This window comes from Achroia grisella, unplaced genomic scaffold (assembly GCF_030625045.1).
Source record: "Achroia grisella isolate CSIRO2021 unplaced genomic scaffold, CSIRO_AGI_Agris_v1 utg204, whole genome shotgun sequence".
Classification (NCBI taxonomy): Eukaryota; Metazoa; Arthropoda; class Insecta; order Lepidoptera; family Pyralidae; genus Achroia; species Achroia grisella.
Window position 1 is genome coordinate 1,904,240 of NW_026712703.1, and position 18,767 is coordinate 1,923,006.

The 18,767-nt window shown below is 31.1% G+C and overlaps 1 protein-coding gene across 1 annotated transcript in view; it reads left to right on the plus strand.

The window, feature by feature from the left end:
• The first annotated feature begins 1,718 nt into the window (after positions 1–1,718).
• LOC131841951 (uncharacterized) overlaps positions 1,719–18,767 on the plus strand; it is an 87,681-nt gene continuing 70,632 nt past the window's right edge. The window contains exons 1-2 of the mRNA XM_059190360.1: positions 1,719–1,979; positions 16,274–18,720. Coding sequence (XP_059046343.1) covers positions 1,971–1,979; positions 16,274–18,720 — 2,456 coding nt within the window. The 5' untranslated portion in view covers positions 1,719–1,970. The remainder of the gene's footprint in view (positions 1,980–16,273; positions 18,721–18,767) is intronic.

The following is an 18,767-nucleotide window of genomic DNA, read 5'->3' on the forward strand; positions in this document are numbered from 1 at the left end:
ATTAAATTACTATATTCCATAAATTCTATGACACTTTAAAAACAATGTGCCAATAGCCATTTGGTTAAATTTAATTTGAAAGCTCGCTCGTTCAACAATTTTATATTGTTAGGCAAATGATTGTAAAGAGAGACAGACATTTTTAATATATTTCTCCTATAAATAATTAGTCACATGAATCTAAAATATAGAACGCAAAACGCAAAACTTCATATCAAATTATTATTGAAGTTTGAACCAAAATTGACAAATTTAAATAAATTTTAATGTTTATGTCAATGTTTCCTGTTAGTCCAGTAAAATTTTAAGTTAAACATAATGGTTGGCCAGTTTTGGCGCAATATATGAAGTAAGTCCGTAAATACGTGAATAATAATATCTAATTAAGTATATCGATTTAAGTTAACGAGAAAGGGATGAAAAAAATAGAAAAATGGGTTAAATAATGAAAAAATGAAAAGAATCTGTTTTGTGCAGGTTTTTATTCTTTATAACTTTTATTTAATTTTTTTTTCATATTTTTACCGTTATCGAGTTATTTTGAAAAAAGCTTTTTACAATTATTTTTTAATTTACTAGTAACATAGTATTTAATTATAGATTTTTTAACATGGAAAGATAAATATGTAGTACCTACCTAGAAATAAATTTTTTAGTGATACGTGTCTGTGCAACACGTTCTCAATTGTTTATTTACAAAATAGTTTTTTTAATTTGCTTTGAGAAGCTTTAGCTTACTTAAGAGATGTTTCGTTACTTCGGTAATAAACGGTATGAATTATTAATTATCGGTGCTACTATAAAATATCCCACCGAGGAAAACAAACCCGTAATATTTTTTTTCATATCGGCTAGATTCAATAAACCACTACATAGATATGTAGATATAGACCATGGGGCTCACATTTTACATTTACGTATTTACTACAATTTTTTTTAATTCTATTATACCTGTAGTCGCCACATACCTATATCTATTGTTTAAAAAAAAGAATTAATATACTTGTGAATCGGTTTCCACATTACTTCTTTCCCGCCAGTGTATACTGTTAGCGTAGGTGGGTTTAGCCTATGCTAATATTAAACGCTGGGAGGGTATCAGTGGAGTACCATAGGATTTTGATAAACTTAGATCAGTCAGTCCATTTTGTCGAATTTATCACAAGGGTTTCTAGGTGCAACCGCGTGGAAGTCGATATTGCTAGCAATATTCGCACTACGAACAATCTCTTCCCTGGGGGTAACATAAATAAATGAACAACTGGTGTTGTTCATTTATTGTGATACCAAGATTTTATCCATGAGGAAGAAAGTGACAATATCATACCAATACACCAAAACATGCGATATAGAACTACGTAAGGTGGATGAAGCGATGACCTTAAGTGTCCCTGTATAGGCAGGTTACTTACAGGAAGTTCCTTTTTTCTAAGTCTTTTCTCAAAATTGCATTAATGTGAGACACATAATTGTTTTTATGTCTGAGTTTCGTTAATAATTTTAGTAAGCGTAAGTATCAAAGTAATCAGTGCAATGGATGAATGCTATGCAATGGATTTGCAATTGTTACAGTGCGTTAGTGGTCACTCATCATCTGTGTTATGTATTGCTCAAAGTGTTGATCGTTAGTAGATTCAACCTCTACTTGAACAAGAGGCAAGCAGGGGCTGTGGCGCTCGTTCCACCCGACGCACACATGCGCTATGTCAGTCAACAACAGTCGGCGCGCGCACGCGTATTGTAATATTCTACAGTATTTTTTACCTTATCCACCGGCAAAGACTACGACACTAACCAACAGTATTGATCGGGCGTTCGCCGTGAAACGGCGCTTCAAAAATGCGTTACGAATTTTTCCGTGTTTAATTATCCTTTGATCGAACAAGCATTGGACGCCCAATAATAAAAAAGGGCACTGAAATATGGAAGAGTGAATAAAGTGTTCTGTGATTGGAGTGAGTTCGACGATAATGTCGAAGGTGAGTATTACAAATCATTATTTAGTAACAGAGGGGATAGCAAACGATTGAATGGATGGAGGTAGTTTGTTAAAATCATTGTCAAGGACGATTCTAATTAATGCTGGTTTCGATGTCGATATTATCACGTTGGCACATCTAATCGTTGTCTGATGTAGATCCGAAACATACTTAGTAACAACTACGTCTGACTAATGTTCAAGTACTTAACTACTTATCGTGAAATTATGCCATTTCACTGAGGTAGGTTACCATCGTCGCCATTTATGTTACTCTTCTAAAGAAGTTCCGAAACTTACATATTGTATCTAATGATAGGTAGAGAAGTAATGTTTTTTCTATTCAGATGCAAATTAATCGGATTAGATACTTGATAGTAATTAGTATCAAGTATACCATACCATAGCTGTGTAATTACAGTTATGGTATAGGTATAGGTATAGGTACCTATGTACGAATATACTGTATTATATGCTAACTGATGATCAACGCCAGCAAAACAATATGTACCTATATAGGTCCTTGGTTTCTGTTTTTACTATGTATATATATCAATTTCTAATTTGGACTTGATAGGTCGGTACTGCTAGGGTTCTATGAAACGACATGTCAGTTCGTTTTCTGTTAATATAAACAAAGAATAATTTACAATTTTACTTTGCACACGTAACAATTTACAATAAGCATAAGATATAACCACACTAGGAAATGTAAATTAACAGTCACGAATTCTTCAATTTGGCGTAGGTAGGTAGGTAAGTAGACAATATGTTCTACGAACGTTTAGTCGTGTCGGGTTAGGATCGTGTCTTCTCTCAAGTATCGGCCCTACTGACCCAAACAGGGGGTGTTTGGGTTAGCGTTAATTTATCAGATCAACGCGGACTATCAGCAGGACGACTTTGGATACTAATACCGAATGGTGACAGGGGATTGTTAGTATTGGTGATTTAGGTGATAAAATGTACCTAAATTCTAACGACTATAAATTTACAAAAGCTGTTCAAACAAAATGTTATGAGACGTCAAATGTATGTACTGCCGACTACTGCCTTACACAGAAAAAACATCAAAATTTTAGCTATACATTTTTTATCGTTTTTGTGTTATATTTTTTTTTTGTTTGTAAGTAAGTGCTATAAACGTAGGTAGGTATACAACTTACTTAAAATAAGGTTTCTGTTTAATTCAATGAGACGCTTTGGTACAAATCCTACTTTTTTAGTATCGTTATTGACACTAGATTTTAACTTGGTAATCACGATTTATTAAATAGGTATACAATTTATTATTAATATATTTTGTACAAACAGAGAAACATTGCTGACCGGCTCCATGTATGTATATGGCGACGATAACTATGTAGAGTACAGTTTATGTTGGTAGGTACATTCTAATGATGTACCTGTCTATGGTGAAGAATTATTATAAGTCTTTTGAATGGATGGATAATTCTATTACAAGTAACCATACAAAAAATGAAAAAATCCCTCTTGACAATATTGGTACAAATTTTACCATTCTTGTTAATTGTTATTATCTCTATTAGAATTAGTACGGTGCTAGTTTAAGTTCAACCATTTTGAACCCATTTGTGTTATTGTTATTATTATTTATGTTATTTACATAAAATAATGGCTGTGTCATATACTAGAAACTGTAGTGACCCATGCCTATATAATTCATATAAAGGATTGTACAAGTTATCGATAGTTGTAAGACCGATAAGATAACCCTTTGATAAAAATGACAACGTCCCAATTACTGCCAATCCCGTTTCTTATTTAAGGTTTCCAGTCATTTTTATTTGAATATTGTGAAATTTAGATTTTGTCTTAAAAACTGACTAAATAGTGACAATATTGGTCTAGGAACGGGGACTAAACTTTAGTAATGTAAGGTATAGTCAAAATCGGTTTATTAGGTATTAGGGATACTGTAAGACATTTATAAAAATAAATTAACACTCGCTATTGATAATATACAATTATAAAGGATAACGAAGCGGCTTTGAAATAGATAATAAAGGCCGGCTTAGAAACACGGGTAGATATATTACTTAGATATATGCCTGTAGCCTGTTGCTGTAAATTTTTATACAACCAACTTAACGCATTATTCGAGTAAACATATATTTATATTAATCCATAAAGTTGTCAATAATATTATCATATATAGTACATAATTATTTCTACATTAAATAAATAAATAACGCAATGAAATAATTACTTAATTTATTAAAAGTTTACACTAATTTATTGATTTCAATTAATATTTTTTATTAACTTCGTTCTTCACACATTACCCACAGCATGTCTATTATCTATGTATAGTTAAATTACATATATATGTTCTACTTAGATAACTAGCTGTAATTTATTTTCACATTAGCTGGGCTTCAATGCTTGTAGTATGTAGTGAATTCAGATTGATGCATAATGTGACTATATTTATTTAAAGTGCTGGTTACTCTACGCGTTGTTCATTGTCTGATGTCATGGCCATTCACGGCGTATTAAAACGCGTATACTCTGTACACTCTCAATACGAGTACATATATATCTTCATATTTCAGTATCGTCACAAAGAGTAGGTACCATAATTATATGTCATATTTATTTATAAAATGAAGCAGTAGTCAATTTTATTAATATTATCTTATTAAAATTATAAACGCGAAAGTTTGTGAGTATGGATGGATGGCTATTTGTGCTGAATGGATTTCAATGAAACTTTACTCTAATATAGCTTATACATTAGAATAACACACGCATGAAATTTATAGCCTGTGTTATTCTAATGTATAATTAGAATAACACAGGCTATAAATTTCATGCGCGTGCGACCGCCGGAACAGATAGTACATCATATTATTGTACTCCAATAATTAGAAATATCGAAGAGCAAATTATTTAGACACGTAGTACTTATGTTTAGCCAGGTACTGTGCTACTCCTAATAAGTATTAATGTCGGTTCAGTTTGTTAGTCAGTATTCTCAATTCACGTATTGTATTGCGAATGTTTACAGGGATGACAATATATGTAATTTGGTGGTGGTGCTGTGCATGCATATAGGTAACAGTTACCGCTTATCATCAGGTGGACTGTCAGCTTGTTTCCTATTTAAATAAGCATACAATAAAATTGTTTATTTTAGGCAATAGAAAATATCTGTATAGGTTGGTGATGTAACAAGTAGTAATAGGTATCACAAAAAAAATAAAGATGTAGTAAAGCAATAATTTTTTTCATATGATATTTCATATGATCAATTTCTATAAGTATGTGTAGACGTTCTAAGTCTAAATCTGATAAGGATTTCTTCGCGTTAGACCAAAAATGATTATAAAGTCAGACCACAGGAGTATTAGTTTTACTTAAAAACCGCATATTGTTTTGTTTACACATTTCTGTTATTGTGCATTATCTATGTCTACATACTTCAAACGTCTACATAATACATTTATTTATATTTCGGGTATGAATTTATTACGAGTTACATTTGTTATTTTATAGAATTCCAAGCTGAATCTAGGTACTCACTTAATATCTTATTAAAACCTGCCTAGTTACTTCAGATGTAGTGCTTTCGTCATTGTGAGAAATCTTCCGTGGGTCATTGGCATCGCGTTTGCCATTTTTTGCTCTGTAAGTGATGACGGGATGCGCAAATCTTATACGTAAGATAGGCTTGCAGCCAAAAAAATTAACCGGTTATTGAAATATCAATGTTTGACTGAAGTTGAAGGTTTGATATTTAGTTTTGAAAGGAAACCATTTTAATATTTAATACAGTAATTTCCATATAAAGTCATATTTAGCATGTAAAATGGTTATTTTAAAGTTACTAAGACGACACCAGGACATGGTTATGCAGCAATGAATGATATTTATTGAGAATTAAGCAATAAACCAAGTTAATTAAAATATAATCGATCATTTTAGTACGCGTAAATACACACACACCTATGTACATTACTAATTCAAGTGATAGGATCGGCTTCTTCATGTAGGTAGATAAGTATTTACCTACTTAAAATGTATTTTCGTTATACCACAGTAGTAGTATGTTTTATTATCTTCATGACAAGTTTTGTTATTTCGCTGGACAGCCTGTCGTGTTAATTGCAGTTATAAAATATCGAATTTGCTAGTTGCGCTAACGTGTTGCAAGATTGCAAGCATGGCCGAAGTGTATAGAAGCTTGTTTTTGGAACAATCGATACGGTATAAAAAACCTTGGATAAATATTAATACGACTGGAAAACCGGATCCATCGACCGGTATTTTATTAATTTTCAAACATCATGTCTTGAGTAACAATATTTGATTTTTGCAATATAGCAGAACTAAATGAGTAACAAATATTTTACATACCATAGGTAACATAGCATTATATTGCACCTACATAATTACTCACATTCATATTACTTATTATAAATTTATATATCTGATTATTTCATGTATTACAGATACAAAACTGAATATGTATGTAAAAAGAAAAAAACCGTAAAGCATGAAACCTATTGCGAACTATTATTAATCACACTGTTTCTTAATATTTATATGAAGCTGACTGTACGCACCTGTGTAATATAATAGCACTCATTTATTTATGCACTATTAGTTTGTAGATAAAGATCAATAAATTAATTACAACATTTGTCCTAACAGAACGTTGTCAGTTTCATGAACAATATAAATAAATAAATAAATGAAATAACCCTGGGCAATTAACACAACGCCATCTAGTACCACGGTAAGCAAAACTTTGTGTTATGACAACTGATATAAATACTTAGATTTTTTGTAAATATAAGTATTTATATCAGTTTATATGTACATAATACACATAGAAAACACACAATAAACAAACACAGGCCGATACAAACAATCATATCAAACTCATGAATACAAATGCTTGCACCGGGCGAGGAATCGAACCCGCGACCATCGGATAGAAAGCGATGTGCTAAACCGCTGGACCACCAAAGCTGTCAATATAACTGACTTTCGGCATGGTACACTGTAGAAATATTGACCCATATGTGTGGTACTTCCTTCACAATCAATTGGATAATTTTACAACCGAAGGAAGGAAATTGCTAAAAGTGTATAAATTCGTACGTCATATCTTCGTAAATTCTGTATAAATTGTGTTGCGGTCATAAAATTTTTTAGTATTGTTCACTTTGGTCAGTAATTTTTAATTCATGTACGACTATCTAACGAGATCCGGATTCCGGAGTCATGTCAGTGTAAGTAGGTAGGCAATTAAATGGATACTCACGCGTGCATAACCATTGTATTTGCTAGTCTATCAAATAGTTCTCCTAAGATATCAAACAATGTTAACAGTAGTTAACTATCGCATAGCCTCAACATCAATATCAGTTTACTGTGCTCTTGTTTTATATGTTACTGTTATCTCCTCACCGCAAGCAACCTGAATATGCGACGGTAGATATTGTTTTTATGTAAAATACGAGTATTTTGCATAAATGCTTATCATTGTCGGTATTATAGTACGCTGCATAAATTAATACTAAACTGTAACTGACATTTAAGAGTTCAATGAGGTTGTTACTTATAAATATAAATTTTCCACCGATTTCAAAAACGAGGGTCTCAATTTGACTGTATTATTTTGAGCCCATTAATATGTAAGAAATATTTTGAGAATTTATTTATTGTGTTTATTCGTGATGATTAATTCCAGGTGATGGAGATTCGAGTTGAATTTTTGTGGAACAATATTTTAACATTGTTTTATATATTTGTTTTATTTAGTTTTATAAAAGTGTTTGCCCAATAAATAAAAAATAAATAAATAAATTCTGACTTCACATTGGTTTAATATAATATGCCTAATATTAGGCAGCATTATACATATTTATACCATGGTGGTGGTAATCAAGCATATGGCTCAATAGATTGAAACTAATTAAACAAAAATAATAATATAAAAATGATATATATATCTAATACCATTTGAGTTTCTTGTTAGTTCACTTCAGCTGAAGTTGTTCTCCGAACTTGCATTACTAACCCTTATGCTGGAGTAACATTTTTGCCAATCATGCATAAGGATATATACCTACTATGGCCCTCGTATCGGATATCAGATATTTGTGTACAGTAATATTATAATATTAAGTGGACCCATGTAAATACCCAAACCAAAACCCAAATAATTTTACTAAGCTTCGTTCTCTAGGCAGTGACGTAGTGTAGGTATACAAACTTTGTTATTTCTACAGATACTATTATAGTAATCAGGAAACTATGATACATACACGATATACACCTTGTACTATTTAACCTTCTAACTGCATGGTTTTGCTCGTATTTTACCTTTCATATTTAACAAGGATGAGGTTCTTATTTTTTTTATTACCGATGTTATTGCAGTATACATTAAAGAATCAATTGAATTTAAATCTTATTGTGTTGTATTAGGTTAGAAAATACAGAGTAATGTAAATTCGCTACCTATTCATATTTATGTTGCGAAATCGTGACTACTCCATACTCCATCTTCCACGATGCAGACCGGTATATATGCTACATCAGCTAAGTATCAAGTTATTCGATATACATATATACCTACTGCAATTTGTATTCAATTTTATTTTTTCAAGCAACTATCAAGTAAATTTTCGACTGTTTTATTATTTTTCCCTTTTATTCATTAAACCACAATAAAACCTCTTACAAAAACGTGTTCTGACTATTCCTTGCTGATATTTTCCTATTTAAAGAATTTAGATGTACTTACGTTCTAAATCCTTAAATAGCCACTTTATTTAAATTGTTATTAAATTTAATTTCAACACGTAATAAAATCATATACGATTACAGTGTACAATTAATAATTTGAGGTAACTTATATTTTGATAATCAAATAAGTACCTATATATTAGCGTTTGCAATTACGAGCATAGATGAAGTAATTTCTAATACTTATTTATGTATAAACGTATCTAACGTATTTGGTTACACTATAGATACCATATCAATTGGCAGAGATAGATATTGCCAACAAATTCAATTAGCAGTATCAGGTATTGGCCATTTTAATTAATTTATATCGGTCGTGAGCTGTATAATTCCTAGTGTTAAAGGTGTGCTTACTTAGTTACGGAAATATCTGGCAATTAATGATACTACATAAATAGCTTGTATCGTTGAAAAGATTATAAGAACACGTACTTCTGAGTTCGGAATTTTAATTGAATTAAATTCAAGGTAACTGGTACCAGTCTAAATGCCGTGAGATCAAAGATCAGGTAAAAGTAGGAATTTTGTGTTGTTTCTACCAATGAATTGGTATTGAAAATGGTCCTAATTATGGACACCTTGAGTTTTGATTTCAGGCCAAAGTATGAAAGTATATCCCTGTATGCTCTGTTATACGGTATACTTTACTCTGCACTATATCATTTCATTTTGCCAGTGCCAGCGACTGCCAGTTTAATAAACAGTCTTATACCCTGACTTAATTTTATTCTTACGTATACTACTGCAGAACTACTATACCTTTGTTGCAGAGAATGTAACTTTCATCTTGAAATGGGAAGCTTCAAAGTTATGTAGCAAAAAAATATTTTTTTGAAACATATCTACATACTCTAGGTGCCTATAATTTTATGAAACAGTTTTTTTGTGTAAGTGATTGCTAATTTGATATTTACAGTTGACAGCTATAAACTGATCAACACCTCAATAAATATTACCACTTTCAGGCAATTACTAATACAATCTTGTCATACAGGTCACTCCAATTGAAACAAACAATGCATTTATTGAAATAGGTTAAACAGGACAAATAGTTACTAGCTATATAATACACTTAGATTCATATAAAACTCTACTATTCATGAAGTTTTTGAATCAAAGACTTGTTTTGTATCAAATATGAATAAAATTTATTAATTAGTTTATTTAAAATAGTTATATCAATGATAACCTACTATAGACAATGCCAGATAATAACCGTTACAAACATATTGTGTAGCGTTAAAATAAAAACGTTTTCATAAGTGAGCATACATAAAATGAAAAGTAGAACACCAGAATTACAGAAACAATTTCAAATACCTATGATAATGGATTGAGTACATAAAATTACAAGCCAGTTATTAACAGTTTCATATTTTTTGTTGTTGCTATGAATAAAAACAATATATTGATTGCGAGGAACAAAGAAAAAGAAACTTCAGAGTTAAGATTAAGAAGGTAAGTTAGTAGTTCTATTTATGTAGAAATTTTATTTAGCTATTGTTTTTAATTATAAAAAGTTTTCTCTGATTACGGATTACTTCTTTATATATGTATATATTTTTTTCATATATTATACTAGCTACTCGCCTCGGCTTCGCACGGGTGTACTATGTTTTATTACATATACATATAAACCTTCCTCTTGAATCACTCTATCTATAAAAAAAACCTTTTCAATATCCGTTGCGTAGTTTTAAAGATTTAAGCATACACAGGACAGACAGCGACAGCGACTTTGTTTTATACTATGTAATAATTATGATGTCTACGAACAGGTACCTAAAAGTTTTTAAAACAAATTTTAGTGATTAAGATTTGTATTCAATTATAATGCCTGAATCGTTTACGTTTTATATTGCATCTGGGTATATCATATTAATAGCGAGTGTTTGATATTTATTGTTCTAACTGGGGTATCAATAATGATTGATGCAATCGTAGTTCATTGAAATATGCTGTATGTGTTTAGTAGAACATCGATTTCTTTTTAACATTGCATAACATTACCTATTTCCTGTGGTTATCGCGACTTCGTTAATGTTTGATAACTACTTAGTAATTTGGTTGTTACGTAGTTACCAGCCGTCATCTATTCACATATAGGTACCTATAGCACAAGCAAATAACGTTACTGTCTAATTGGTAATACTTTCTATTCCTAGAGTGGATAAGTAACTATTATGCTATAGACAAGATTGATGTCTTTAGACAGATTATATATAATTTGTAATATTTAGTTGTTATTGTAAATCTATAAAAAGTTGTGCAGTGAAGTTTGATTTTAAAGTTGGAGTCCTGGGGGATATACAAATTCTAGGATAACAATAACACTTTTATCCCAATTCCACTGGCCGCGGTATATAACTAGTTTTAGATAATTAAGTTTATGAAAAATATGTAATAAATAATTAAAGAGAAATCAAGATTTAATTATTGTATTCTTTTATGACTTTATGTTAGTGGGAAAAATAGAGGTGCATAATAGAGGACATTTAAAACAGGTAAAAAACATAGGAAAAGCGATAATATCTCATTATACAAACGCACGGTCCGGAGAAAAAATAATACACGGATTAACCAATGTAACCTTGCTTTTTGATAATGGCCCATTGATTGTGTTGGAAATAGGTAATGCCTAATTAAATGATTTTTACAGTCTCTCATCCGAGGTTCCCGGGGTAGAAGTTGACGTACCCGGTTCATCTACTAAAACAATAAAAGGATTATGATCAATAGGTGTCCTTATGGAATAGGATATATTACATATATTACTACCTAAAATGAAATTGAAATATATTAATCGCTGAACAAATTCAAATACGTATAAAAAATAAACATTATCAACTAATATTTGAGCTGTATTTTATTAAAAAAATTTAGACTCTTATCATAATTGCACTTGCGAAAAGCGACCCCCCCAAGTCGCATTTAATAAATAATAATAAAAGAAGAACTCAAAGAGACATTACTATTTGTTTATCATATATTGTTATACCCTGTTCATAATATATTACGTATAAAATATAATTACTACGTTCGATTATGTATAAAAGAATTTAATATTTTAAGTTACTTATCCACCTGTGCTAGAGTGGGTACATCGTAGTTTATAACTGTGAGTTAATAAGGCTACAATTTTCGTCAGTTTAAATTAGTAAGCAGGTTAGTAAACCTAAATTAATAGAGATTGAGATTTAATAGTAGAAGCTCACCCTGCTGGATTCTAAAGAGCTAAACGAAATGAAGGGTATTGTAGAGACATAAAGTTGCTGAAATAATATTATACTTATAACTACCTGGACTGATATTGTGCGGGAATTAAAGGAACTTGTATTAGAAGAGATAATAAGTTTATTCAGTTATCTTGTATAGTTTTTAAAAATATCGACTAAGTTTAGCCATAATGACATTTTTATTTCTACTGTAATTTTTATAATCGGAGCTATTAAATGTCGTAACTAGGTGTTTTTCTATTCATGTAATCAGTCTACTAAAGCTATTGTTTTGTTTAATTTGATATTCGCACGATCTTATACGACTATAATAATTACTGTGCCATATAACAGTTCGTTAGTCAGGTTTTGCGCGGAATTATAAAAAGAACGTTCTCACGTATTTTCCAAACAAGTAATTTCAGGTAGTGCTAAGTAACTGTAAGTTAAGGTTAATTAAAAAAGTATTATGATGATTGTGAAACAGATAAAAATTAATGGAAGATTTTAGAGTAGGGATATGACATTTTTGCTTTAAGTCTACAACAAAAATATCTTCTATTGACATACTCTTTTTTGAGTTGGTCATTATTTATACAATTAAGAAAATCACGGGATTAAATAGTAGCAACAACAATGACCTGTGAAGGTAGATATTCATTTACCTATTATAAGGAGGTAGTCCTAATATCCTAAATCCTAAAATAAGGTCAAATATATACCTCTGTCCTTAATTTACTATTACTACTCCTCAGTTTATCCGTGATCATGACGCTTCTATAGTGACTAAGTTTAGGCAAATGCAAAAATAACCAAAATAATCATCGAAAGAGATGTCATGTACACTTGCAACAATATATTTTAGAAAAGGTTTCATATGTAAGTTTGAATAAATATTAAATTGTAATCAACTAATATTTATTAAAACCTCCAGAAACTTAGAATTATGCTATTTGTCTAGGAAATAGAAAAAATATCTGCACTGATTCCTAAGAAACTTACTATATTATATCAAAGAATAGACAGTGTTCAATTGAAATGTTTATTATCATCACGACAAGCCATTATGTCCTCTTGTATACGAGTGGGCCCCTCTCTCCTTATGGGAGGTGGCCATATCAGGCAAATGCTTACTATTGCGGCTCTACTTGGTAAAGCCTTTTTTCGGGTTTTCAAATTCATAGCGCCTGCCGGTCTATTTAACTATACCTACCTAAAAAATCCTATGCAGGGATTGTCACAGGTTTTCTGACCTCTCATATTTAAATAGCAAATAGGTATGTTACTTACTTGTCACTTAAATACTCTTCACATATTATACACCTATTAGTAACTACATTTATGCAATTTGTATGTAACAATTTTTTACTCATAGGTTTCCTTCAACACTTAATATCTAATTCAAATAATGTACCTACACATAACCTTGTTTAATTTACGTGTACTTAAGTCGACTACGAGGTGTAGTGTCTATGTCGTATCTTATCAATCACATCAAAAACCTGTATTTTTCGCGGTTCGGTGTCGTCGGCGCCGTCACGGTGATTTGGTGATTTAAGGCATGCGTGCATTAACCTGCTGTGAGCCCACTACAGCAGGATATGATAGAATTATTAATCTGTTTAAAAAAAACCTTTGTGATTGTTATGCGTGTTTACGATAGTTTAGTTTAGAAAGGTACAGTTTCAAGAATACTATTATTAAAATTTGATCTTGGTATTTTTTCAATTAAAATGCTAGGTGCATAATAGGTTACAGTATTGAGTGCATAAGGATCTAAAAGAAGGTAAGTTTTACCCAAATAGCCCTCGTGAATGATTGAATATTGTTCTAGATACGTAGGCTTTAAGTTAATATTTCTAATAAAACTGTCTAAATAATGTAGCTACTGTCTTTAGTTTTTTAGTAGGTCAAGCCGGGCTTATCAGTTACTATTAAAGTACTGCCAGTGCTTAAACTAATCCCAAATTCAATGACCACATTAATTATGAAGATACATCTAGTTACAATATGAGAACAATTTAAACCCTTCAAACATAATTGCTTATGCATAGTTGTTTTATTAAATGTACAAATAAATATCTAAACAATTATCGATATTATGTAACTACTTATTAGGTCAGTGTAAGTCTAAGTTTAAGATTGCATCATCATCTGCTTCTTCCTTTTCCCATTTATTTGGGGTCGGCGTAATATGTTTTTCTCTTCCATTCATCCATGTTCGCAGTCATCTCGTTATTTACTTCCTTTCTTACCATATCATCTTACACACAGTCAATCCATCTCTTTTTCGGTCTTCCTCTACCCTTATAATCATCCACATTCATATGTAACACCTTCCTTAAATTAAGATTGCATAGCAATAAAATTCAATTATATTAGTAGTGTAGGGGAATTATACTTTACTTAATTAATATATCTATAATGTTAACACTTAGTAATATGTCATAGTATTAACATCATAATAAGACATTATTAGACAAAATGTAAAAAAAATATATATTATATATACAATTATTGTAATACAAGTACCTAAATGTAATCTAATCTTAATATAAACGAGTACGTGATTGTGCAATGCCACAAACAAGTTCTGTTAAACAATATTTTTATAATGTAATAACTAGTAATACTATAAAACTAGTAATAACTAACTTATACGAACATAAGGCAGTCGATAAAGAACTCTATTTTTTGTAAATGCTGGAAAGTATGGAGTAATCTGATGTCAGTGTGTACTTTCCCTCACGCATTGTAAAATATTTATTAAATTATAAAAATCATACTTTGTTATTTTTGTATATCTTTAACTGAAGTTCTATAGCTGACTGTAGTCCGTAGTATTGCTGTGTGATTTAAAAGAAATATTACGTATTAATTTATGGTATGGTCTAGCTATGTATCAAATTTTATTTGAATACGCTCAGTAAGTTTGCCATCAAAAAGTAACAATTATACCTAGACAGTAATATTAACAAAATAGAAAGAATATTAGCCATAATTCATAAACTCCTATTACGAAAAGAACACTGTAGAAACAGGACAAATAATAGTGAAACCATCTATCATCTATCTATGTATGTACATTGATATCTATATATTGTCTTATTTAGATTTAAGGATTTCCGTGATAAATATAACGCCGTGTTTATTTCCTTTGATAAGATAAGTGATAAAATCAAAACGTTTAACGTAAATTACTTAATATAAACATATTGTGTACAGTTGTGTACAATGTACTTAATAAATATCTAATTATGTTTTAAAATAAAATAGTTCAAATAATTTTAAATATACGAGTAACTATTTAAAAATTGGCACCGAAAGAGGAACATAAAATCAATAAGGGCATTTGTATATCACAGTATTTAAATCAATTTTCGTGTGCCATACCTGTATAAGTATGAATATGTACTCGTACCAAGGTCAAAGAAGAATCTTTGTATACAATTCAAGATCAAGTCTAGTAATGTATACAAAGTTTCTCCTATGGTTGGCATCCCTGTTGAAATGAGGATGAGAAGAGTCGATTGCATTCTCTGTCGGGACAATGATTCAGTTGCTTTACACGACAATTCCTATTATTGTGTATAATCAGTATTTTGCGCTCTGATTGATATCTGTCTTTCTCAGTGTGTTCTTTTCTCATCGACGACTAAAATACGATAATGAATGAAATTGCTTATCAACTTAATACTGCAATGAAATAGTGCATTTTCATTTTAATTAATACAATTTATCTCATGTAATACATATTCATGCTAGGACCGGATAGACAGAGATGAATCTCGTTCATCTCGTCGAGAGTTTTATTCATATACAATTAGGAAAACAATGTTGAAATTACATACATTGGCACGTGTGACATTTTTGCTACTAGTCATTATTTTTATGGCATTTCTAATGACAAAAAATTACTTAATTTTGTAAGTAATACGATAAGATGGCTACATGTAGACGCCAATAGAATTTTATTAGGTACTCTTGACATTATAATGCATGAAATGCACGTTCGTTTTATGCAGTATCAATTCACGAGCTATGTATACGAAGCACGTATACTATATAATTTATACAACTGTATAAATGCACTGAAATCACCATGCGTGACCGTGCTGTGAACCGTGATGAGCAATTGGCGGGTATATTGAGGTAATGTAGTAGCAGTAGTTAGACACGTGCCCGAAAGTACTGTTGAATAAGACATTTAAAATATTTTAATTATGTAAGGCACTGTGTAACGATTACACTCTGTAACCATATACAATTTATTAATTTTAGATATAATTTGTTTCAGATTCCTGTGGATAAAAATGGTAGAGTACGATCTATAGAACTACGAGGGATTTATTCCAGTAATCATTCCAAAATAAAAAGTTTAGACTCACTGGATCAAGTTGAAGTAAAAAGGACATCACGTATTTTAGCAAACTCTGAAAATGTTAACGAGATTCCCAAAACAGGACTAAAGGAACATATATTTTCTAAAAGCTATGCATCTCTAATACCAAAAATGAGTTTAAATTTAGAAAAGGTAGTGGAACAAAATCCAAGAATTTTGGATTTACGCGAAAAATTAAATGCGATAACGAGAAAGCAAGATAGAAATGTGGACAAAAAGACAAAAGGACTAATTAATGACATTACCCAACAACTAGTTGATGACAAAGATCAAGATGAATCAGGACCATACAGTCTTTTGTTTGATCTCAAAGCTGATCCTTCTACATCACGTGAAGAAAACACCGATTTAAATGTTTGGAACCCAAAAACAAAAAATACTGATATAAAAACTGAAGACACTTCGGATAATAATTCAGACAGATCACCGAATGTTTTGAACTTCGATGACAAACCAATGAGAGAATTTGAATATTCATGTGAAAATGAAATCAGCCATCCAGTAAAAAAAATATTTAACACACATTCGAGGTCCGATCTGTGCTTACAACTAAAATCCCACATGCATTCACGAAATTTTGATTCTAATTTGAGCCCCAATGACAATTCAATAAGTAGAACTAATGAAGAGAATTCACTAGATGATAGCTTAGGAATTTTAACTCCAGATCAGATGGATGATATTTGTTATCTGGAAAATGCTTTTTCTCCTACAGTGGAAGGTCTTCCAATATTTTGTGGTACTAATGAATCTAATAAAATATCACCAGATAATGGGGACACTCCTTCAACCGATAAGACTGAAAGTAATTCAGCAGCCTCTACTATTCAGAATGATGGGTTTGATAGCATAAACACTGACAATAAAAAGTGTAATGTATTTCAAAATTCACTTCCAAATATAGAAAAAATAAGTACCCAAGGATCTAACTTCCTGACATGTTTTGACTATTCAAATCGAAAGTTGTATGATCAATGTTTAAATACAGAACCCGGAGATAGTTTACCAGAATCCTCAGTTTCTAATTCTGTACAAGACGCGAATTCAGAAAGTCACCAAACTGATTTACCTAAGGATGATAATGTTCCAAATTTGGTTGATGATGAATTTATGCCTTCGATTCACAGTAGCATTTTAGAACCTATTAGTTCCATAGCAGAAAATACAATAAATTTAGAAATACCTCTAAATTCAAAACATGAAAACAATATGACAACGAACCGAATTGATCAAACACCTTCTCCTGAAGATTTACCACTAGATAGCTCAGATATTCATGGTGAAATAAGTACGTACTCTCAGTTTTCTGCCTCTACTTTGCACGATTCTCAAACTTATTCAGACGGTAAAAATGATTATCCTAAGTCAATGGAAACATCAAAAGTATCAAATAGTTTTATCACGAGTATTACTAGTATAACAAGTTTAGATGGGTATCAAGGTGATGGCGAAATGTCAAGGCCAGTAAGTAGGGGAGGTGACCATTCTATAGAGCAGCGTGAAGATGTTCTAGAAATGGACTGGCAAAATGTACCAGTAACTAGAAGAGCAGATCCTATGACAGACTCAGATTTTTTTACAGAGAGCGATGCTGATGGGCTGGATGACCACATGCAAAGAGGAGATCGTAGAGCCCAAGTTATTGATGGAGCATTATATGGAGGAAAGAATGCAAATGGAAATCCGCCTCTACTGGTGAATAGGAATGATGATTCGTGTATGGAATCTAGTGGAGTATATACAGACTTTGAAAACCATAGGTCGTCTCCTGTTTTTCTAAATGTAATTGATGATATGTCACCAGAAGGTTCCACACCATCGACTAGATCAGAATGCAGTCAGAAGAATACTAGTCCTGGAAATGTTGATGCATATTTTGAGCCACTTAATGAAACATTAGATGATAAGAAATCAGTATTAACACACGTTGTTAACGAAGAAGATACTCCAAAAAATGTTAGCAAAAGAAATTCTATAAATAGTGAAAAAGATGTCAGAACTGTTGATAAAAATAAAGAGGAAAAACGGTGTTTCACTTTGAAGAAATATAAAATGCCTAAGCGTGATGTGCCAAGTAAATTAAAAACAATGTTAGCAAACAGGAAAACTGATGCTGATGCTAGTGTACAAAGTAGTCCAAAAATAGTAAAAAAGATGGAAAGACGTGAGATATTATCTAAAAAAAATTCATTAGATATTAAAAACGACTATAAAACAAAATCTTTTAAAGATATAAAGTCTAAGGTAGACTGTGCATTTTCATTACAACGATCACAGACAGCATGCAGTGTTACTAGAATGTTAAGTTCGAAGTCCACAAATACTAATCCGAAGCCGAAGGGGTAAGTTTACATATATAAATATATAATTAATCAAATAAAATATATGT